Genomic DNA, 23,197 nt, shown 5'->3' on the forward strand with positions numbered 1-23,197 from the left:
ATAATATAAGTTTTAATAAAATATAATAATATAAGTTTAGTTTTATTTACATAATTAAATAATATAATAATTGTTTTTTTTAATGAAGTTAAGAAAATAATCAAAAGTTCATGTTTTTGCACGGAAGTGTACGTGCGCAAACTTTCCCCCACTACGACACTCGATGCTCAAGAAGTTTGCCGGGAGTTATACGGTGCTTTTAATACGAAAGAGATATATATATATATTTTTACGATTTTAGAAATAATTGGGTCGTGTACTAGGTTTAAGATACATTATGAAATTCTGATTACTAAAATTAAAGACACATCTAAAACTAAAAAAAAAAAACCATAACTTTTTCTATTTAAGTAATTTATTTATGAATTTTAAACCAGAAAAACGTAATAAGTCCGACATTTTATAACGTTTTTCTATGACGTCACAGTGTGCTTTTTCAAACAGATTCCATAGTAAGTTTGTGTTTTGACGTTTAGTAAAAAGTACTGTGGACGACAGGGGACGACAGATGACATGGCAATTATCTAGTGACGTGACGTTTTCAATATCGATATATTTTTATTATGTACGTAACAAAATGTGAATAAAATAATACCACGTTTTCATTTAAGTTAATATTTATTCATCTGAATCATCTAACGTATCGCTACAAAAACTTAAAGAATCTTCGTCACTGGTATCTCCGACTTTTATAATAAAATCTTCCATTTCATTTTCCATTGCCATGTCTTTTTCCCAATATTCATTTTCAAGGTTCTGGACATGTTTTTCGAAATTGCTCCAGTTGTCTGCCGTGACTGACAAAATTGCATTCGTTGTTATCTCTTTAAGCTTTGTCAAACACAATAGTAATAAATTTTATTATGTGAGCGAGATTATAATCGATAAACGCGGTCGATACGGACTCGTGCGACACTAAGACTAAGACGCCGCGGGGACTGTGCGGGTGTGCGGGGCGACCCCGCCTCCGCGGCTCACCTCATGCCCCGATTGCCATGTCGACCTGTCGTCAACATTAACTGATTTGACTAGTTGGAAACTAGCCTATTAAAAAAAGTTTGAAAGAAGGCAAAAATCCTTATAATTCTTAAATGAATTTACAGAATAACAAATAAGGTAACCAAGAAATATAATTTACAGCACTAATTAACAAGTAACGCTAAAGCAGTGAACGTCCATTCGGCTCCATAGCCGTGACCAAAGTGAGAGAGAAAGTGAGTGCACACTGTCTGTTGAAGGAGACCCGGTGAGCGACTCCAGCCGGGCGGCAGGAGAAAAATTTCTGCTTAGCAATAAGGCCGCCAGATTGTACTGCATCTATCATCCATTTGTGTAAATTTGTTTTATATGTTGTGTGCATATTAATAAAGTATATTTGATTTGATTTGAGATTTGTTTGAGGTGTGGGCCGGCGAACACGAGGGCTCGGACGTTACATTAATTTGTTTATTTTCTATAGTAAATACGTTTAAACTTTCGTCGTAATTCTGTTCAGTTTTCGGTATTAATTTATGTTTTTTCTCTTTGTGACGCCTCAGGGCATCTGGTCTAGTGTAGGCTTTAGTGCACTGGTCGCAGGGGTGCGCGCGGTGGCCTAAATGTTCATTTCTTATGTGCCTGTTTAGCGAGCTGGTCGAAGGATATGACCTCTTGCATTGTTGACACATATGCGGCCTTTCAAAATGCCTCTGCTTATGTTTCTCCAAATCATGAACGTTTTGTTTACACAAGTCACACTTCACTTTAACCCTCAACCCTTTAGTAGGGTCATGTACTCTTTTGACGTGACGCCCTAAAGCAGCCTTTTGAACAAAACCAGCTTGACACACTTCGCAATGGAACCGTTTGATACCGCTGTGCTGAATTATATGTCTGTTCAAAGAATACTTGCAAGAGAAATCCTTTGGGCATAAGTGGCATTTGTAAGGGAGGAAACCAGAGTGTTTCATGACGTGAGCTTTGAATCTGCCCCTGATATGGAAAGTGGAAGGGCAGACCATGCATTTGTAGATTCTTTTGTGAGACGCGTTGTTTTCGTGCATCATTTTATGTCTTCTTAATGTGTTCTCGTATAGAAACTTCTTGGGACACTTGTCGCAGACCAACGGGTATTCGCCTGTGTGGCTGGCGACGTGTACTTTCAACGATTTGTTAGTGCTGTAAGCTTTCTCACACACATTGCAGCGGAACCTGCGAATTTTCTCATGTACCGTCATTACGTGGATTCTCAGGTTGGCGCTGTCTCCTACTTGAAGACCGCAGATGTCGCAAACGAAAGCTTTCGAAGTGCCACTATGCCATCTGAGGTGGCGTCGCAAACTTGATTTGTTGTAGAAATCTTTCTTGCATAAATCGCAGATGAACCGTTCCTTTTTGGTGTGTTGCGTATTTTCGTGGCATGAAAGACTAGGTTTTGAAGTGAAACGCATGTCGCAATAATTACATTTCCACTTATGTTTGTCTACGGTCGCGAACAGTTTCAAATGTTTCTTCAAACTGTATTTGTTACCGAATGTCTTGGTGCAGTGGTCACATTTGATTCGCAAGTTTAAGTGACTTTCTTTGGCGTGTTGTTTTAAATCTTCAGTGCTACTGTAAGTGCCTCCGCAGAGTTTGCATGAGTATGTGACACCTTTCTCAGTCTTCAATTGCACTTCTAAGTATGCCGTCTTCTGCTTCTTGGATGAATTCGCTGAAACAGAAGAAGGTGTTACAAATACAAAACTCGCCTGGCAGGCAGCGGCGTAGCGTGCGTGTCAGCCGCCCGGGGCGGAAGACAATTTTGCCGCCCTTTTATTTAGGTATTTCAATTTACAAATTACCACAGATTTTTTGTTTTAAATTGAACGTTTATATACGTTACGTTCGTTTATTAAAATATGCAAAATTAAATGTATATTTTTCAATCTTTCTGAGAGATTTTCTTAATATTTTTTTCCGTAAGAACCTTGTACAGGTTATTAGTAAACTACAAAAAAAGAATCAGCCAAATCGGTCAAGCCGTTTTTATGTTATGTCGTGACAACGGAAAACGGGTTTCATTTTTATATATATGTATTATAGATTGGGAAAATTTTGCCGCCCCCTAAAGAGTGCCGCCCGGGGCAGGCCGCCCCTGCCCACACTACGCTACGCCGCTGCTGGCAGGGTCCAGTTAACACCAGGGTCGTGGTTCACGCCGCTGAGTGAGGCCCTTTTTGACGTCCACCACCACCTTATGATCATTTCGACGAACATCCGTTTAGTTTTTTTTTTGAGGGACTTTCCAGGCTACGTTACCCAAAAACAGTACAGATGTGATAACTACCTATTTTTTCATTGCTCGGGTACATAGTACATAGTGCATAGTGTGTGTGTGTGTGTATGTGTTGTGTGTGTATAGTGTGTTTTGCATTCAAAAATGTAATGTAATGGCAGAGGCGTATAATTATGAAAATAACTGTTGTTTGATATTTTTATATTACAGGTTAACAGTCCCTGTGACTCGTCCCATGGTATCAGAAAACCAGGTATGCTCAATCCTATGACAAGCCGCCATTGCTAGCCCTTTGATGACGTAAGTGTTACCATTAAATTGGTATCTCCAACATTCCAAGGACGTAAATTTTATTATTGATATTTAAGTGAATTACTGACTAATGTATTTAATTACTATTACTTGTCACACATATAAAAATCATTAAAACTAAGTAAATCTTTTACTAAAACTTCAAAAATTTCCTTGCAAAGTAAATATAAAAAACATTGGTCGTGGGTATTTTTTTTTACAAAATGGCAACGCAGGGTGAGATGACGTCAGCTGGGGTAACCTTGAAATGTTAGCTGTCACTTTTGAGCATACCTGGTCTTCTTATACCATGACTTGCCCCTTCCGTCCTGCACTGCCGTACCGATGGCTCCCATCTCCTCCTCTGCAACCTTTGAGGTCTTCACCCGTATCCCTGGGCAAGGGTTCTACGTTATACCCCGTAGGTCTGGGTCCCTAAGCGAACTCAGTTACCATCTCACTCCGGCCTACTGAAGTAAGGGCGCCCATCCCCGTGGCAAGGACGCGCCGAACAAGAATTGCCCCAGTGGAGGGCAGAGAAGATGACTCTGTCCCTAAGGTAAGGAAGGTAGGGCTGGCAGAGGAAGACCTAGAAGGACGTACATTGACCAAATTGGAGATGTCCTTAGAAAAGGTTCAGTACGATCTACTCTGAACCGGCGTGCGTGTATGAAACGACTGACGAATGCGGAGGAAGCAAGAGAAGTGTGTCAGGATCGAAGCAAATGGAATTCCATAGTCTCTGCTTACCCCGGTGGGAAATAGGTGTGAGTTTATATATGTATGTGTACTTACGTTTATCAGTTTTAGTAGTCTTGGCTGAAGTTGAATCCTTCTCTGTTTTAAGTTTTCTTTTTGCTGGCAATCTTTTCTTCAATGCAGGTTTTATTTTGGGAGTATTATCTGTAACAAAAAATTAAAAATTTTGAAAAAAAAAAACCCACGACGGTAAAAATCTTATCGAAAAAGAATAAAATAACTCAAAACCCCCGACTTCACCCAATTATTATGTAACGAAATATTATAATAGACTTAAAAATACTTTCTAAAAAAGATTTGATATCTCGAGAAATCGGTAATAGATAATAGATATAGATAAGTAGGTAACTAAAAAATGAATATGGATGTTTACAGTTTTTCCTAACGTGTCTGTTTCTCGAAGATATACTTAAATGTAGCGATAATTTTACCATAATACATAACCGAGGAATATCCGTCGGGGGCTGCCTTTTCTATATGAAATTTCAACAAAAATTTAACCATACTCATAGGTGTATTTTATGTCGTCGTTAAACATCTGCAATTCTTCAATAATTGTATTCACGTCACTAGAAAAACTTTAGCTGGGTTAACGCTGTTCGCATCAAAAAGGAAGAAGCGAAACGTTTAGTGCTGATTGGTGGTATATCCACAACATAAGGATGGAATGCCTGCAGACGTCTAGTTGTCCGTAGATGGATTTTTTTTGTGAAAGAGTAGAAAAGAGAAAAAAGGTTTTACCTTCTTCTTCTTTGGTTTTTTTAGGTTTTTCTTCTTCTTCTTCTTTTTCCTTTATGTTTTCTGTAGTTTCGTAATCATGAAAGTCATCATCGTAACCTGAAATTTAAAAAAAATAGTTTCAGGTAAATTGTAAATCTTAGAATTGATCATTTCATCATGTTTGAAATGGTCATATTTCATGAAATAGAATATCATACGTTGGCCACATCATGATATAGTTTGGCCAGATCAATGAACACAAAACGTTTAACGATATGAGCAACTAAATGCATGATTACTTCATGATATGGCCAAACGTTGGCAATCATATCGTAAAATTAGTAACATTATCCACCGATAGTGGCGCTGGCGTCGATTAAATTTAAAACTTGATTGATATTATAACCGATGAATCAATGTAATTGTACAATTTTCCATATCGAATAGGTACATAATTTTGAACCTAAGAAATTAATCGACTATTCGCATTTTTATTACACCACATAGCATGGACACCGCCTGCATTAAAGATATGGCTAAACATTGATTGAAATATCATTAAACGTTGACGTTTCAACGATATGGAAAACTTGAGTTGGCTATTTCATGAAATGGTCTAACACATCATGAAATGATCAATTCTTCGATCTGGCCACGACATATATAAATATAACATTAATTTATCTCAAGTGCAGATTTCACTAACACAGTTGGCTCGACCATTATAGACGGCGATACGGCTCACCTATCACGTTAGTCTAACAGAAAGCTCGGTGAGGTGTGGGTACTTAGTCCATCTTGCGATGGATGTACCTCTGACCATGGTATAAGAAGACCAGATAAGCTCAAAAGTGACAGCTAACATTTCAAGGTTAGCCCAGTTGACGTCATCCCACCGTGTGTTGCCATTTTGTAAAAAATAAATTACCCACGACCAATGTTTTTATATTTACTTTGCAAGGAAATTTTGAACTTTTAGTAAATGGTTTACGTACAGTTTTAATGATTTAAGTAATAGTCATTAAATACATTAGTCAGTAATTCACTTAATTTTCAATAATAAAATTTACGTCCTTGGAATGTTGGAGATGCCAATTTAATGGTAACACTTACGTCATCAATGGGCTAGCAATGGCGGCTTGTCATAGGGTGGAGCATACCTGGTCTTCTTATACCGTGCCTCTGACTTCCCCAATCGGGATATGTTTTGATGACTTACTGTCGTTTTTGATGGCCGGTCCCTCATACGTGATATGGATCGTACTTTTATCATCAACAGGCTCTGAAACATGTCAAGGTATTAAGAAGAAAAAGGAACGAAGAGAAGAAAAACAGATCCCAATGAACTGAGAACCTTCTCAATTTTTCTGAACTCAGTTTTAAAATTCACATTCAAAAATATCTTTATTCAGTAGGTAAAATAGTTACACTTTGTATCGACATTTTTTACATAACGAACGTCCCATCCGCCTAAAACTACTGCAGCTTCTTACAACCTGTACAGCCGGGGAAAAGAAGCTGCAAGAAAAACCTCGGCACAGGGCCCTAGACGTTCTTTAAAAAAATAAAAATAAACATAAAATATTGGTATACAATTGAGTAATTTAGCTGCCTAATATCATTAAATAAAACTAAAACAAATAAACAAAACTCAAAATAAAATAAATTTCAATTATTATTTGTACTTATCTAGGGCCTAGGCAACTTGATCCCACTGCTGGGGAAAGGCCTCGATACCTCCACTCTTCTCGGCTCACCTTCTCTCTTCTTCCGTCTTTTAACAGAAATTAAATTCAGAATTAGCCTTTCAGCTGTTTTAAGACAGTAGTTAAACAAAAACTTTACAAAAAAGGTTATTATAAAGTTAGTGATTTTTTAGAAGATATGAATGCATGGGATTAACTGTCTGAGAACTGATATTAGGCAGCTAAATTACTCAATTGTATACCGATATTTTATGTTTATTTTTTTAAAGAACGTCTAGGGCCCTGCGCCGAGGCTTTTAATAATAATAATAATAATAAAACACTTTATTGCACACAAATTCACAAAACATTTACAGGATAAACTTATTCTAAGGTGGGCAAAGCGGCCTTATCGCTAAGAGCGATCTCTTCCAGACAACCTTCGGCAGAGGATATAGTACACTTGTACAGCTGCAGTGCTTTTCTTGCAGCTTCTTTTCCCCGGCTATACAGGTTGTGAGAAGCTGCAGTAGTTTTAGGCGGATGAGACGTTCGTTATGTAAAAAATGACGATACAAAGTGTAACTATGTTACCTACTGAATAAAGATATTTTTGAATTTGAATTTGATGTGTGTGTTATTACCCGGACTCGTGGAATACCTAAGTCATCAGGTCAACGCCCGCGGACTCGCTGCGGAAACGTGTGCCTTATGCAATTTCAGTGTAAACGCTGACGACTAATATAATTTTAATACTATATTCACCTTTTCGATCTAACGTCAGACGTAGTCTAAATTGTTTTAAGCTTACGCGGTTATTATCATAATTAAAGCACATAATAACGGGTTCTTACCGCGTTTAAATGGGGATATGAGACTCCCGATATTTCGACACTGTTGCAAGTGCCATGATCACGGGATGACTGAAATTATGGATCTACCTACTCCACTCCAATCTCATCAGCCATCCCGTGATCATAGCACTTGCAACAGTGTCGAAATATTGGGAGTCTCATATCCCCATTAAAACGCGGTAAGAACCCGTTATTATGTGCTGTATTCTAAATTCTTTAAAATTAAGTTATACTACGGTGCTAATTCCTGTAAATACCATCTAATTTTCTTTTAAGTTATATCTGTCATTTTCTTATCCGCCGAAAAGGAAAGGGACGGGTAATCGACTAGCATAAATTTTATGGAACACACGTCAATTTTAAGCACAAATCTAAACCAACCGTCTAAAAATTTTACATCAGTCAATAACCCGACACAGTTAAGTAGACAGCACGTCAAACGGATTGCATACCAGCGACGTACCTTTTTGATTCGTCCGGGTTATTCATTCATTTACTCATTCTTCCTAAAATTAAGAGCTGTGAATCATCCGTCCCTTTCCTTTTCGACGGATATGAAAATGACGGATATAACTTAAAATAAAATTAGGCGGTGTCTGCAGGAATCGGGGCCTACAGCGGTTTCAGAATAATGTGCTCAAGAAAATTGTTAATGCCCCACGGTACACGAGAATGGATGAAATCCACGTATACTTAGAGATACCCACTGTCAGGGAAGAAATATCTAATTCGACAAAGAGATACAAAGATAGAATCACACACCATGTAAACCACTATTTATTTATTTATTTATTTATTTATTATACCTTTTTTTCACGACATTACAGTGCCGAAGCGCTAATGCGCCGTGAAAGTTAAATAGAGGCACACGCAGGTGCCATTAATAGGGCATTACAAAACAGGAATCACAAAAATCACAATACTTAAACTAAAATTAAATCACCTTTCACTCATCATTCATAGCCTCGCAGAACCTCAGACACTCACGACACACACTCGTCCATTCATTCATAAACAGATCACACTCTGGTGCTGAGTCCAAGAGTGCATTGAGCATGTGCTGTGCGCGGAGGAGCGGCGAGTGTCTGCGAGAGACAGTGCGCGCCGGCGGCACGGCCAGCAGAGCATGTATGCCCAGAACCTTAGCGAACCGCTCGATACGAGACGCTTTAGACGGCTACATATATGGGATAACCTATCACAGTAAAGGCTGGCCAACAACGGAAGGACAAGCCTCACTCGACATAATACCATATAAAAGAACTGCTGAAAGTCCAAGGACTGATTGCAAGTTTATAAAAAAAAAAAAACTAAACGCGCTCGGTCTGCGATTGTTAAAGTTAAGCACCTTTCGCAAAGGCCGGTCATAGGATGGGTGACCACAAAAAAAAAAGTTTTCATCTCGAACTCCTCCGTGCTTCGGCAGGCACGTTAAGCCGTTGGTCCCGGCTGCATTAGCAGTCGTTAATAACCATCAATCCGCACTGGGCCCGCGTGATGGTTTAAGGTCCGATCTCCCTGTCCATCCATAGGGAAGGCCCGTGCCCCAGCAGTGGGGATGTTAATGGGCTGATGATGATGTAGCCATCTTCATATAATTTGTGTGTGTGTTGTGTTGTAGTGTGTGTGTTCTATCGTGTAGGTTGTGACCCACAGCATAGAAGACAGTTCATCATCATCATCAACAGCCTATATACGTCCCACTGCTGGGCACAGGCCTCCCCTCAATCAACCGGAGGGGGTATGGAGCATACTCCACCACGCTGCTCCAATGCGGGTTGGTGGAGGTGTTTTTACGGCTAATAGCCGGGACCAACGGCTTAACGTGCCCTCCGAAGCACGGAGGAGTTAGATTAGAAGACAGTTATATTACCATTAATAAGTGAATAATCGTCCATTTCAACTTTAATACATGACGCCATGTTCGCTTGTTGTTCATCTGAAAAAATCATAAATCAGAATTATTCATTCAAAATTCAACATAATTATCGTAGAAAATCTATCCCCTGTTGGGATGTAGAGCTCGAATAACAGATTTCCACTCCTCGCGATCTGTAGCATGCTCCCATGACATGCAGAGATATTTTGTTTTTAATTCCTGGTTAACTGAGCCAGGTCGCCAGGTCTCTTTGGGCCGCCCCCTTTTTTGTACTGAACTGGTTGTTCTGTTTAATAGTATGTATTTTAATTTTTTTTCTCTTTTGTATTCTGCTACTTGGCGATCTGTTGTTCAACAATGAGCCAATTTTAGGTCTAACTTGTAGTCTGATATGGTTTACTTTATTTAGAAGGGCATTCATCAATGCCACTTCCATTACATGCTGTCGAATCTATTTACTAGATTAGGGACATTATGTTGTTTTCACTTTGTGAGACTGTTCTTTGTTTGGTAAGGACTTTTCAGGCTTGAATCACCTGATTGTTCGAAAAAGTAAGTTGATTCCGTGCTTCGGAGGGCACGTTAAGCCGTTGGTCCCGGCTATTAGCCGTAAAAAAACACCTCCACCAACCCGCAGTGGAGCAGCGTGGCGGAGTATGCTCCATACCCTCTCCGGTTGATTGAGAGGAGGCCTGTGCCCAGCAGTGGGACGTATATAGGCTATTTATGTTATGTTGTGTGTGTTATGTTGTTTTAGTCTGGAGTGGAGTAGGCTGCCAGTCATTTCTAGCTGTGTCGCTAATGGATTGATATGGTTAGAGAGTCTTGTTTGGTATTTCCGGCTAAATTGTGAAACTTCTTGTTTAACAGTTCTAATGTTGAGGTCAGCATTGATAAAATTGTTGCAAATATATTGTGGGATATTAAGCATAGTTCGCATTGCCTTGCTTTGAAATCTTTCCAGAATTTCTATATTACTATTACTAGCAGTGCCCCAAAGCTGAATACCATATATCCAGATTAGTTTAAGTATGCATTTGTAGATTGTCATTTTACTGGAATTCGACATTTGTGAATTTTATGTGTAGTATGTATGTATGTAACTTACTTTTTTGGTTCACCAGTAACAGGATAAGAAAAAGAGGTAGACTCAGAAGGTGGGTAGATGAAATAAAGAACACAGCAGGGGAAGGAGGGACAACAATAGCGAAGGACAGAGAAAAATGGAAGGAGCTAGGAGAGGCCTTAGCCTGCAGAAGGCACACAGGCGAAAACAAAACATAAAATATTAAAAAAAGTCTGAAATAAAGGCTTGTAATAATAATAATAACTTACTTTGGCAATATTCCAGGAACTTCTGGTCACAATCCAGAACCTGATCTTTGAAGAGTTTGGCATCCCGAAGCCGTTCAATGCAATCATCGCAGATAGTGTAGCTAGCTTCAAACGGAGGTGGTGTTACCTGAAAAAAACATAGTTATTAAAACAATGATAAATGTCAAGTACAAGGTCCTTCAGCTCATTTTCCAGGGGGCACAAAGAAGTGTTGGCTGGAGGCAGCATGCCTGGGTTAAGAACACGTAAGATTGTACATTGTTTTAAGTTTACGCGGTTATTATCATAATTAAAGCACATAATAATGGGTTCTTACCACATTTAAATGGGGATATGTGATCATGGCACTTGCAACAGTGTCGAAATATCGGGAGTCTCATATCCCCATTTAAACGCGGTAAGAACTCGTTATTATGTGCTTGTAAGATTGGTTCACTTGCAACAACACCAGCTACTTCAAGCTGCAGTCTCCAAACTAACCCTGATGTTGTTCAACCTCTGATAAGAGAAGAACAGGAAGGATTTAATAAAAACTGTTTGAGTTTTTGAATGGACTAACCAGATTGGTGGTTGCCTGGAAGAAATTGCTCTAGAGTAATAAGGCCGCCCAAATTGTACTGTATTCATGTGTTATGTCTGATTGTTGAAATTTTAGTTCTGTGCAATAAAGTATAATTATTTGATTCAAAATCAAATCAAATCAAAATCAAATCATTTGATTTTTTTTGATTTGATTGGTAGACGACACACAATAGAACAATACTTTTAATAATGAGGGTCTTTCCAATCGACGTTCCCCAAACACACGATAGATGGCGTTGTTCACTTTTAACTTGATAATTACCTATTTTCTCAATGCTGGGGTGCATAATTATTCAAAAATGTAATGTAATGGCAGAAGCCTCATAAACTGCCTATATACGTCCCACTGCTGGGCACAGGCCTCCCCTCAATCAACCGGAGGGGGTATGGAGCATACTCCACCACGCTGCTCCACTGCGGGTTGGTGGAGGTGTTTTTTACGGCTAATAGCCGGGACCGACGGCTTAACGTGTTAAAAAACAAATTAATAAAAGCATTATTTAAATTTGACTACCTAACACCCAGTAACATCATCTATAAAAAAACTAAAATAATGACCACAGCACAATCATACCACTATAATACCTGTATACTAATACGCAAAATACTAACTAAGGACATACACACAAATATTTCTTTTAGCAAAAGGAAGCATATACAAACGAGGCACGTATTAAGATCGGCAAATGACTTAATACTATCAACGTCACGCACTAACTATGGAAAAAGGGCCATAACATTTGAAGGGGCGCAGTTATATAATAAACTACCTAAAGATATAAAAGAATCAAAAAAAATACAAACATTTAAGAAATTATTAAAATATCACATAACCCAAACAAAGCCTTAAGCATTTTTATCGGATCTGTTATTGAAATCTATAATTGAAAATACCGAAACCCATAATGTCAAAACGAATAAATAATAATAAAAAAAAAAAAATATAACCTGATATTTGAATAATGGAAATAACTAACCTAACCTACAGTTTTCGATTTTTGCGGTTTGTGTAGTTGTACGCTTTCACGATTATGGCAAGAAATGGTGTAGGTATATGCTTTCATATTATACTTACTAATCATAAATTCAAATTACTAATACAAATTCTTAATCATGACGTGAATTAAAGGTATAGCAAGTCGGATATGGATTTTAATAATAGATGTTTTATATGTTTTATTTGTATACAAGTTAAAAGAGCCTCCCATTTTTATCACAATCTTTACACAAATACAACATAATACAGTTAAAAATAAAATAAATATTTAAATATAGCATCAAAGTAATCAACATTATACAATACATATACATAACAATAATAAAAAAAGCATCTATAAATATTATGGTTACTCAAATAAATTAATAAAATAACTACCAAAACTCGATTGCCATACCATATCTAGTCAACGCAGATCTGTGTATTTTTGCCGCATCGTAAACTAGCTAAGTATTCATAAGTTATGTTATGATCGAGAACTACCTTCCTTTAAAATAATAATCGTCCGCTTGTATTCTTGTCGCAATATTTTTGTACGTGTAACCTAAGTTCTCATATAAGTGAATTGTAAAATTCTTATGGGAAAATAAATATCTTAAACCAGAACGTGCCCTCCGAAGCACGGAGTTGTTACTCAAACTAAAATAAAAAATGTTACACAAGAAACTTAACTAGGTACATGGCAAATGGCGGCCTTATCGTTTAAAGCGATATATAAGTGTATTTATGTTTGTTGTTCCATTTTAACTTCTAACTTATCAAAATTGACCAAGTAAGGTGTCGCTGGAAGCGGCTTGATTGTTCACTGGTTCTTATTTTTTTAAAGAAGTATTACTATACTAATTGTTAGAAATAAAATTAAGAAGCCGTAATAAATAAATCAGAGTTTGGGAGAGCAATTACGAGCCGAAGGTTCATAATGTAGGATGGTGTAGAAAAATGCAGTGTTAATTGCCGCCCTAATGAACCAAAATTCCGTCTCAAAGCTTGAGGAAAAAGTCTCTAATGCCTCGCCCGCAGAACTAGCGCCGAAAAAACAATAGAATACTTACTGAAATACCAAAAGTTTCAAGAAGAATTGTTGCGTACACTTCAACTTTGTTTTGGAACATATAAGGTAGTTCTAAGTCCTTGAAGGTCCCGTCTGCATGACAACAGCGGCACAGGGCTCCCAAATTCCATATTTCCGACATTTTCGATTGGTAATTATTATGGAAAACTGTGTAAAAATAACATGTAAAAATCAATCTTTTGTAGTGTTTTGTGGTGACGGGTTTCTAAATTAAAAAAAAAACAATGAAGTTCGTTCTGAAACTTGATACGATAACAATCATTTTATTGTCGGTTTTATTTATTTTTGCCTCAGATGGGAAATAGGCTTGAGTTTATGTATGTGTATATTTTTTATTGTTAGTCCAATAAAACTGAAAACATATTAAATTATCTTGTAATAAAATTAGCAAAATACTTATTTTAAATATAAAATTCGTGTTCTAATTTTCGAACGTTACCAACTTTAATGTCAACAATTTTCGGCCAATGGTCTAATAACCAGAGCCGTAACAAACTAAAAAAAAAATCAATATCAACATGACATTTTATTTAGAGTTGCCAAATTATTCTTATTTTATTGGTGGCAATAAAATAATCACGCCCTTCTTAACAATAGGATGGGCAGGTGAATAAAATAGCCGCTAAACATTAAAAAATACTCAAATTAAAACGCTTGTGTGGTCTTTTCATTTTTGTATATCAATTTATTCTATTTAAATAAGTAAGTAGATAGGCGCCTCCGTGGTCTAGTGGTTAGAGCGTGGGCTCACCATCTTGGAGGTCCGAATTCGACTGCCGATGGAGACATTATCGAAATCGCTGTCCTTTGTTTGGTAAGAACATTGCAGGCTTGAACCACCTGATTGTTAAAGTAAGATGATTCTGTGCTTCGGAAGGCACGTTAAGCCGTTGGCCCTGGGCTACTAGCCCAAACATCCTCCGGTTGATTGAGGGGAGGTCTGTGCCCAGTAGCGTGTATGTAAGTATAAAACCTTTGTCAGTGAAAACTACTGGCGAAACAAAAAAAAACAAGTTCGAAAATTCAAAATATGAAATAAAAATTGACACAAAACAACGTGGACATGTTTCACGAAATGTGGGATTAATTTTGTTAGAAAATTTTGTAAAAACAATCAAAAAAATAAATGTAAACAATCTTAAAAACTAGAATACAAACGGTGAGTTTTATTATTTATAAATCGATTATACAATGCAATACACAGGATACAACATACTTGATTCCATAAACACTCTTCAGGTGGTAGACGATTTCCCTCAATCAGCGCTTATCGCTAACCCAATAGGGTCGATTAATTCTCTCAAATATATTTCCTCTCAGACGGACACCCTGAGCCGAGGTTCGCGCCCACCTGGGCTCCCTCAGGCCTGTTGTCTAAACGTTGTACCGGGTGAGAGCCTTCAGCGCTCCCCATTTGTCCGGCCAAGTAGTTAATGCCATCTGCGGCAAATCTACAATAAGTCACGTAAAAAAACAATAAAAAACACTGTGGGTTGTGAGGTGGATTACCAATCCCATCAACCCTGGCGTCAGTAATACTGACCCGCCAAAGGCCCCTGACATGGCTCATGTAACGACTACGTACTTAAATCAGTAAATAGTAACCGGGACTAATGGCTTAACGTGTCTTCCGAAGCACGGATCATCTTACTTATGAATGTTTATGAATGGCCTCCGTGGCCCAGTGGTTGAGCGTTGGGCTCACGATCCAGAGGCCCTGGGTTCGAATCCCGGTGGGGACATATCACCAAAATCACTTTGTGAGCCCTAGTTTGGTTAGGACATTAAAGGCATATCACCTGATTGTCCGAAAGTAACATGATCCGTGATTCGGAAGGCACGTTAAGCCGTTGGTCCCGGTTACTACTTACTTCGGTAAGTATGCAGTCGTTACATGAGCCATGTCAGGGGCGTTTGGCGGCTCAGGTTAGGTTGGTATTCCACCTCACAACCCACACGATTTAAGAAGAAATATTTATTGTAGTAAACGATATTGTTACAGAATCAATTTGTAAATATTAGTTACATATTCGGTGTAATTTATGAAACGGATACCGTCATAAGAGTAAGAATAAGCTGCTGCTTCAGTCTTCGATGATTAGACATGGTTGATAGAAGGAAGTAAGTACTTAAGATGTGTTATTATTATTATTGCGTATGGCAGACAAGGAGGAGCTCGGTGGTGCAGCGGTAAACGCGCTCGGTCTGCGATTGTTGAAGTTAAGCAACTTTCGCAAAGGCCGGTCATTGGATGGGTGACCACAAAAAAAAAATGTTTTCGTCTCGAGCTCCTCCGTGCTTCGGAAGGCACGTTAAGCCGTTGGTCCCGGCTGCATTAGCAGTCGTTAATAACCATCAATCCGCACTGGGCCCCCGTGGTGGTTTAAGGCCCGATCTCCCTACCCATCCATAGGGAAGGCCCGTGCCCCAGCAGTGGGGACGTTAATGGGCTGATGATGATGATGATGATGATGGCAGCCAAAAATAAAATATCCTGCGTGGATCATTATCCAGCTAAAGCTCCCCTAACCAAGTTTCTGCCGCATCCGACACACAATGCAGGTCGGCTATACCACCTGGGAACCGGTGTAGAGGGCACTCGTTCACTATGTGAGATATGGTTTGATCCGGGCGACCATATTCACAGTATGGCTCCTTTAAGCCCCATTAAGATGTGTTTATTCCCAAACATAGCATAATCTCACGACTATATCCCAATTGGGGTAGTCAGAGGTACCTAGGTTCTCCCAACCTAGCGTTCTTAAACCTTTTTTAAATGATGATAAAGAGATGAGATGATTCCGTGCTTCGGAGCCGGCTATTACTAGTTGGTCCCGGCTATTAGCCGTTAAAACACCTCCACCAACCCGCAGTGGAGTAACATGGTGGAGTATGCTCCATACCCCCCCGGTTGATTGAGGGGAGGCCTGTGCCCAGCAGTGGGACGAGTATAGGCTGTTTATGTTTATGAATTAGTCCATGTTACAAGAATCAAATCAAATAATATATACTTTATTGCACAGAACTAAATTTCAACAATTAGACACATAATTAACACATGAATACAGTACAATTTGGGCGACAAGAAAAGACAAAACAATAAGTTATGTAATTGCTCACTACTTACAACTTTCTTTAAAATTTTTCTTTAAATTAAAGAGCCGTGGTAGTGGTCGAATTTGTTTTCGAATTCATGTTTAGATCATAAATGATTATCACGTGCTCAGCGGTGAAGGAAAACATCGTGAGGAAACCCACATTCCCGAAATTCATTTTCGGAGGTTTGTGACCTGACCTGTATTGGGTTGGTTTTCCCTTCGCGGGTTTAAAGGTCAGTCGCTTCTGTAAAAAACCGGACCTGTCAAGTGTTCAGGTTAGGTAAAAGGACTCTGTGAGAAACAGGATAATGCTAGGGAGATGATCTTTTGTTTATTTTAGAAAGAAAGAAAGAAAGAAAATATTTATTTCCATATTGGACGCCACATTACTCTTCATTCATTCATTCATTTCATTCTATTTTTTCATTTTTATTTCCATATTGGACGCCACATTACTCTTCATTCATTCATTCATTTCTTCTTTTTTTTTCATTTTTATTTCCATATTGGACGCCACATTACTCTTCATTCATTCATTCATCATTAATTTCATTCTTTTTTTTTTTCATTTTTTCATTTCTCTTTTTACTCTTTTTTATATTATTTTCGTGTTTATTGTCGTAGGGTTTTGTGAGCGAGAATTTTGAATGGAATAAACGATCATGCCGGAGTGGAAGAGCGGGTTTGCTGGCGAGAAATACCCTCTGAAAGAGAAAGACGATAAAAAAAAGCCGAAGTGAGTTCGTTTTTTTTAAAAAAAAAAACATTTTCACTAACACAGTTGGTTGGGCCATTAGACGGCGATACGGCTCACCTATCACGTTGGTCTAACAGAAAGCTCGGTGATGTGTGGGTACTTAGTTCATCTTGCGATGGATGTACCTCTGACTACCCCAATTGGGACATAGTCGTGAGTTTGTTTTGAGCTGAATTTATTATCCCCCTCAGTATTCATTACAGTGTCACCACCAACACCTGTTCATGTATAATCACAGTTCATCATCACTAATTTAAGAGCCACGCTCTTGTCGGTGTAGCATTCTCCATGCTACTTTTTAGGGAAAAATAGGGCAGTGGTTTCCCTCTTGCCTTCCGCCTCAACTACAGTTAACAGGAATAAAAAAAAACTCTATTTTTAGATCTGCTCCTTCAGCTACAGCGGCAGGGGATGCGTCATCGAAAAAGGAAGGAAAAAAGAAAGATGACAAGGAAGTAAAAGATACCGGAAAAAAAGGAAAAGATGAAAAGGGAAAAACTAAGGAAGAGCCGGCGAAAGGTTAGCTACATCATCTCCCTAGCATTATCCCGTTTTTCACAGGGTCCGCTTACCTAACCTGAAGATTTGACAGGTCCGGTTTTTTTCCGGAAACGACTGCCTGTCTGACCTTCCAACCCGCGAAGGGAAAACCAGCCCAATACCGGTTAAGTCATATACTTACCTCCGAAAATGCATTTCTCGGGAATGTGAGTTTCCTCACGATGTTTTCCTTCACCGCTAAGCACATGATAATCAGTTACTTACTTATGATCCAAACATGAATTCGAAAACAAATTCGACAATCATTGGTTTAATCCTGTGCTGGATTCGAACCTGCGACTTCAAAGTGAGAGGCAAGCAATCTACCGACTGGGCTATCACGGCTCTCACGGTTTAGAAACTACAACATAAACAGGCTATTTACGTCCCACCGCTGGGCCTCCCCTATCAATTTATACCCGTCATTTTCTTTTCCGCCGAAAATGAAAGGGACGGATATAATTGACATCTGTTAATTTTAGAATGAAAGAATAACCCGGGCTCGGCGGTGAACGCGCTCGGTTTGCGATTGTTGAAGTTAAGCAACTTTCGTAAAGGCCGGTCATAGGATGGGTGACCACAAAAGAAAATAGTTTTCATCTCGAGCTGCTCCGTGCCTCGGAAGGCACGTTAAGCCGTTGGTCCAGGCTGCATTAGCAGTCGTTAATAATCAATCCGCACTGGGCCTACGTGATGGTTTAAGGCCCGATGTCCCTATCCATCCATAGGGAAGGCCCGTGTCCCAGCAGTGGGGACGTTAATGGGCTGATGATGATGATATTGCAGGAAAAGGAGGCAAAGATGAGAAGAAGAAAGACGAGCCTGCCCCCGGGAAAGGTGGCAAGAAGGCAGCGGAGCCCGAACCACCCGAGGAGATACCTCTGACGCCTTCGCAAATAGCCAGGGAGTAAGTATTCATGACCGGGTCACATTGACGACCTCTGTGGTCCAGTGGTTGAGCGATGTGCTCACGATCCGCAGGTCCCGGGTCCGAATCCCGGTGGGGACAAATCACAAAAATCACTTTGTGATCCCTAGTTTGGTTAGGATATTACAGGCTGATCACCTGATTGTCTGAAAGTAAGATCATCCGTTCTTCGGAAGCCGTTGGTCCCGGTTACTACTTATTTATACTGATGTAAGTAGGTACCTATGGTAGACCTATAGCGGCTCAATAATAACTCTGACACCAGGGTTGACGAGGTTGGTGATTCACCTCACAACCCACACGATAAGGAGAAGACTAGATGTACGGCGGGTTATGATCGATATGGTTGAAATAAGTACCCAAAATTCGCACCATGCGCTTCGCTTCATCATTTACAATGCGTCTGGTCTAGAAGTGTAATGCATTTCAGCTATCTGTGTTCATTCCAATTATAACTTGAGTTTCTTTTTAGCAAGACTTCCTGGGTAAGCTCATTACACCGGCAGAAATGTCAAGAGAAGAAGAAGAGAAAACACATTTGACTAAACAGAAACGCTTTGTTCGGTCTTTGAAATGTTTCCCTCACCCCACAGAGAAGCGGAATACCGGGCGCAGGTCCGAAGACGCAACCTGTGCAAGCGCCAGTGGCCTGAAGTGACCAAGGTGAAGGTCCACACCAAGCCTTGGGCACCTCCCGGGCCGCCAGAGAGACCACCCAAAGTTGTAAGTGATAATAACTCTCCTTCACGCATGCTCGCTGGCTTAGAGTATTCCATGCCTGGCCTTTAAAATTGGAGTGGCAACTTTCCAGACTAGATCAAATCCCCCACAAAGTTTTCAACGGGGTCTGCTTACCTAACCTGAAGATTTGACAGGTTCGGCTTTTTACATAAGCAACTGCCTGTCTGTCCTTCCAACTCGCGAAGGGAAAGCCAGCCCAATACAGGTTAGGTCACATAGGTATTACCTCCGAAATCGTGTTGTTTTCCTTCACCGCTGAGCACGTGATAATCGTGTAATGATCTAAACGGGGAGGTTAAGATGGCCACATTAAAGCAATTCATCTAAGAACTTAATGCGCAAATGTCAAATTGCAATATTGCTTTCTTAGATGAACTGCTTCGATGTGGCCATTTTAACCCACCAGTACTTCGAAGACAATCTCTCTTGTTAGGAACTAGACTCGAAACATACATACATAAACTGATGCCTATATCTCACCGGAGTAAGCAGAATGTATGGAATTCCATTTGCTTCAATGCTGACACACTTCTTTTGCTTATCATATTTCGGAAACGTGCCCTAAGCTTCTTCGGACATATTATGCGATGCCCAAAGCATGGTCTGGAGAAGCAGATCATCGTTGGGGAAATGGATGGCAGACGTGCTCGAGGAAGGGCACCTACGAGGTGGTCTGACACTCTGAAGAAGACGTGGGCGGCAGCATACAGAAAGCGGTCCACGCAGCATATTATAATAACCAGTGGTCGCGATCCTCAGCAGTGAGGGAACGACAAAGAAAAAAGAAGAAGAATATATATCAGTCGTTTTTACTGATGTATGTACGTAGTCGTTACATGAGTCATGTCAGGGGCCTTTGGCGGCTCAATAGTAACCCTGATGGGTTGATGTGGTCGGTAATTCATCTCACAACCCACACGATAGAAGAAGTCGTTTCATACACGTACGCCGGTTTAGACAAGATCTTAGTACGTAAACATTTTCTCACTTTTTTTGACCTGGAAATTATTTCGTATATTTCCAGCTAATAGAACTGCCACCATTGGAAACCAGACGCTGGAAGCCCCCGTTCCTGAGGCGACGGAAGCCTCGACCCAAGTTACTGAGGATTTTGCCTGAGGAAATGACTATTCCACCGCAGTATGAGGGCGCTAAGTTGAGGAAGGTATGAAGCCTTAGGCGTACTTATGTAATTTTTGGTCTGATGGGGGGCAAGATCATAAGGAAAATACCCAAAAAACCAACTTCCATATTCGAAGATGTTAATTCGAAACTTCCTCCACACGATTTGCCTCAGCTGTGCATTTTGGTATGTTCGGACATTTAAACTATCCAATTCTTCTCTCCTTTCTTTCTTTTATCTCTCTTTTTCTCTTATAAGTATAAGAGATAAATTAAACTGCCTAGCGACCCGTCTTCGCTTGCTAATCTACCTCACAAGGCTTGAGCTGATGTGTCGTCTCTGAGAATATTCTCTAAAGTGCAAAAGACCAGCTTCGGAGGGCACGTTAAGCCGTTGGTCCTGGCTATAAGCCGTAAAAACATTCCACCAACCCGGATTGGAGCAGCGTGGTGGAGTATGCTCCATACCCCCTCCGGTTGATTGAGGGGAGGCCAGTGCCCAGCAGTGAGACGTATAGACTGCTTGTTATAGCAGAGAGAGTAGGCTGATGTTTAATGTGTATTCTTGTCGTCAGATCTGGCATAACTTCATACAAGTGGACACGAATAAGATGATGCTTCAAGGCAGCATAGGATGTAACTCCAAGAGATACTCGTCGACGCACTGTGGTAAATACTTCAGTCCAGTCTTTCAAATATTTCCTCTCAGACGCCCTGAGCCGAGGTTCTCGCTAGCTGGGCATCTTCAGGCCTGTTGAAGGAAGTTGGTCGGGTGAGATCCAGCTTTCTTCTAAACATAAGATCACAACTACTTATATCGCAGTTGGTACCCCAACTGCCAAAATCAGAACCCACCACCTTCCCATGGTCCTACCAACCTTTCGGTCATACAGACCTAAGGACCCAATCACGGGTGATGCGAGTGGTACTTACTCGGGGCTCTTTCCCACCCGCTCTTCTAATCTAATCAATCGCAGTTGGGGTAGTCAGAGGTACATCCATGGCAAGATGGACTAAGTACCCACACCTCACCGAGCTTTCTGTTAGACCAACGTGATAGGTGAGCCGTATCGCCGTCTATAATGGTCGAGCAAACTGTGATAGTGAAACTCTAGTTATCTCATTGGTTTTTAAAAGATGTGTTGCAGTTTCTTGTCATTTCTTCTCCTCAGCCATAACACCTTGCGAAATGACGTAAGTAAATTCAAAAATGTTACATTGACCTTCAACAAGTTTATCCATGATAATTACGTTGAATAAATGATTCTGATTTCTGATTTCTAACTCATTGGTGCAAGTCCGGAACCTTAGTTCGAACCAGCGCTTCCCGTATGAGAAGCAAGCTGATGTACCACAGGACCACATTGTCTGAATCTTCCTTCTAAACAACCATTAATATCCTTAGGTTCCCAAACCGGCTGCATTGCTTTGGTCTGCCGAGCACTCCTGGACGAGAAGACCCCAGCCGAACTGGTGAGGCGCGACGTGGATGACGTTATCGAGAGCGGGGACCGCTTCTACAAGTCCTGTATGGTGGCTTTGAAGTGCTATAAAGGTATTGGCTTCCGCTGGTAAACGGACTGGGCACACTCAGGACTGTTGTCTTAAATTTTGTACCGGGTTAGAGCCCTCAGCGCTCTCCATTTGTCCGGCCGAGTCAAGTCACGTCAAAAAAAAGGTTACTGTGCCGCGAGGGCCGGTGTTACGGTATGATTATAAAGCTCCACCCCCCTGCGGTACGATTTTCCTTGCATCATTTTTGAGCCACAAAAATGCTGCCATGTTTAATTCCGCTCACAGATTTTTTACAAAGCCTTTTCTTACAATTCCGTCCACAAATGTTTGGTGTTCATCATCAGGCAAGCCACAGCTGGAGCTGAACCAGCTGATGCCGTCGTTCTTCTTCCACGACACCAAGTACACGGTGAAGATGCAGCAGGTGGACAAGGGGCTGCTGGCGAAGCACCCTGACAACCTGGAGGCCGGGTCTGATTTGTTGCAGTGAGTATTAGAGCCTCTCAGGTCCTCAAGGATAGTTTGATCTTTAGGGGTTGTAACTAAAACCTCTTAAGAAAATAAAAAGATTAACACAGCGAGCCGCGGTTGGTTGGAATTTGAAATTGGGTTGGGTAGGTTGGAAGAACGCTTCACTCTCACTGGAAGGCCGCAGGTTCAAACCCAGCACAGCCCTAAACCTACGATTTTCCAAATCGTTTTTCGAATTCATGTTCGGATCATAAATGATTATCACGTGCTCAGCGGTGAAGGAAAACGTAGTGAGGGCCTCCTGTGTGGCCTCCATAGCCCGAGATATGCATTGCGGAGGTATGTGACCTAACCTGTATTGGGCTGGTTTTCCCTTCGCGGGTTGGAAGGTAGGACAGGCAGTCGCTTCTGTAAAAACCGGACCTGTCGAATCTTCAGGTTAGGTAAGCGAACCCTGTGAAAACGGAATAACGCTAGGGAGATGATGAACACACCAGTGCTTTTTCTTACTAGTCTAGCATATCTATCTGACCTTCTAACCCGTGAAGGGAAAACCAGCCCAATACAGGTTAGGTCACATACCTCCGAAACGCAT

At 40.3% G+C, this 23,197-nt stretch overlaps 2 protein-coding genes across 2 annotated transcripts in view; one reads left to right on the top strand and one right to left on the bottom strand.

Annotated features, from left to right (window-relative positions):
* Window positions 1-1,057: 1,057 nt before the first annotated feature.
* LOC126381500 (zinc finger protein ZFP2-like) lies at window positions 1,058-13,623 on the bottom strand. Its single transcript, XM_050030981.1, has 7 exons — window positions 13,411-13,623; window positions 10,780-10,906; window positions 9,439-9,504; window positions 6,246-6,308; window positions 5,048-5,143; window positions 4,343-4,450; window positions 1,058-2,692 (listed from the first exon to the last, which is right to left on the bottom strand). Exons 1-7 carry the CDS (start codon window positions 13,549-13,551, stop codon window positions 1,362-1,364), a joined length of 1,932 nt encoding a protein of 643 aa, XP_049886938.1. The 5' UTR covers window positions 13,552-13,623; the 3' UTR covers window positions 1,058-1,361.
* A 3,567-nt stretch (window positions 13,624-17,190) lies between these two features.
* The window catches only part of LOC126381498 (uncharacterized), a 52,802-nt gene continuing 46,795 nt past the window's right edge, over window positions 17,191-23,197 (top strand). Inside the window, exons 1-8 of the mRNA XM_050030978.1 lie at window positions 17,191-17,264; window positions 17,668-17,804; window positions 18,612-18,732; window positions 19,347-19,476; window positions 20,519-20,659; window positions 21,192-21,285; window positions 22,022-22,171; window positions 22,476-22,617. Coding sequence (XP_049886935.1) covers window positions 17,191-17,264; window positions 17,668-17,804; window positions 18,612-18,732; window positions 19,347-19,476; window positions 20,519-20,659; window positions 21,192-21,285; window positions 22,022-22,171; window positions 22,476-22,617 — 989 coding nt within the window. The remainder of the gene's footprint in view (window positions 17,265-17,667; window positions 17,805-18,611; window positions 18,733-19,346; window positions 19,477-20,518; window positions 20,660-21,191; window positions 21,286-22,021; window positions 22,172-22,475; window positions 22,618-23,197) is intronic.

The sequence above is a fragment of the Pectinophora gossypiella genome, unplaced genomic scaffold, assembly GCF_024362695.1.
Source record: "Pectinophora gossypiella unplaced genomic scaffold, ilPecGoss1.1 Pgos_58, whole genome shotgun sequence".
Lineage (NCBI taxonomy): Eukaryota > Metazoa > Arthropoda > Insecta > Lepidoptera > Gelechiidae > Pectinophora > Pectinophora gossypiella.

Coding starts and splice junctions, on each gene's coding strand:
- LOC126381500 (XM_050030981.1), bottom strand. CDS start 13,551: ATGTCGGAAATATGGAATTTGGGAGCCCTGTGCCGCTGTTGTCATGCA. Junction 6,309..9,438: donor CGATTATTCACTTATTAATG/GTAATATAACTG, acceptor GACATGTTTCAG/AGCCTGTTGATGATAAAAGT. Junction 5,144..6,245: donor ACCGGCCATCAAAAACGACA/GTAAGTCATCAA, acceptor TTTAAATTTCAG/GTTACGATGATGACTTTCAT.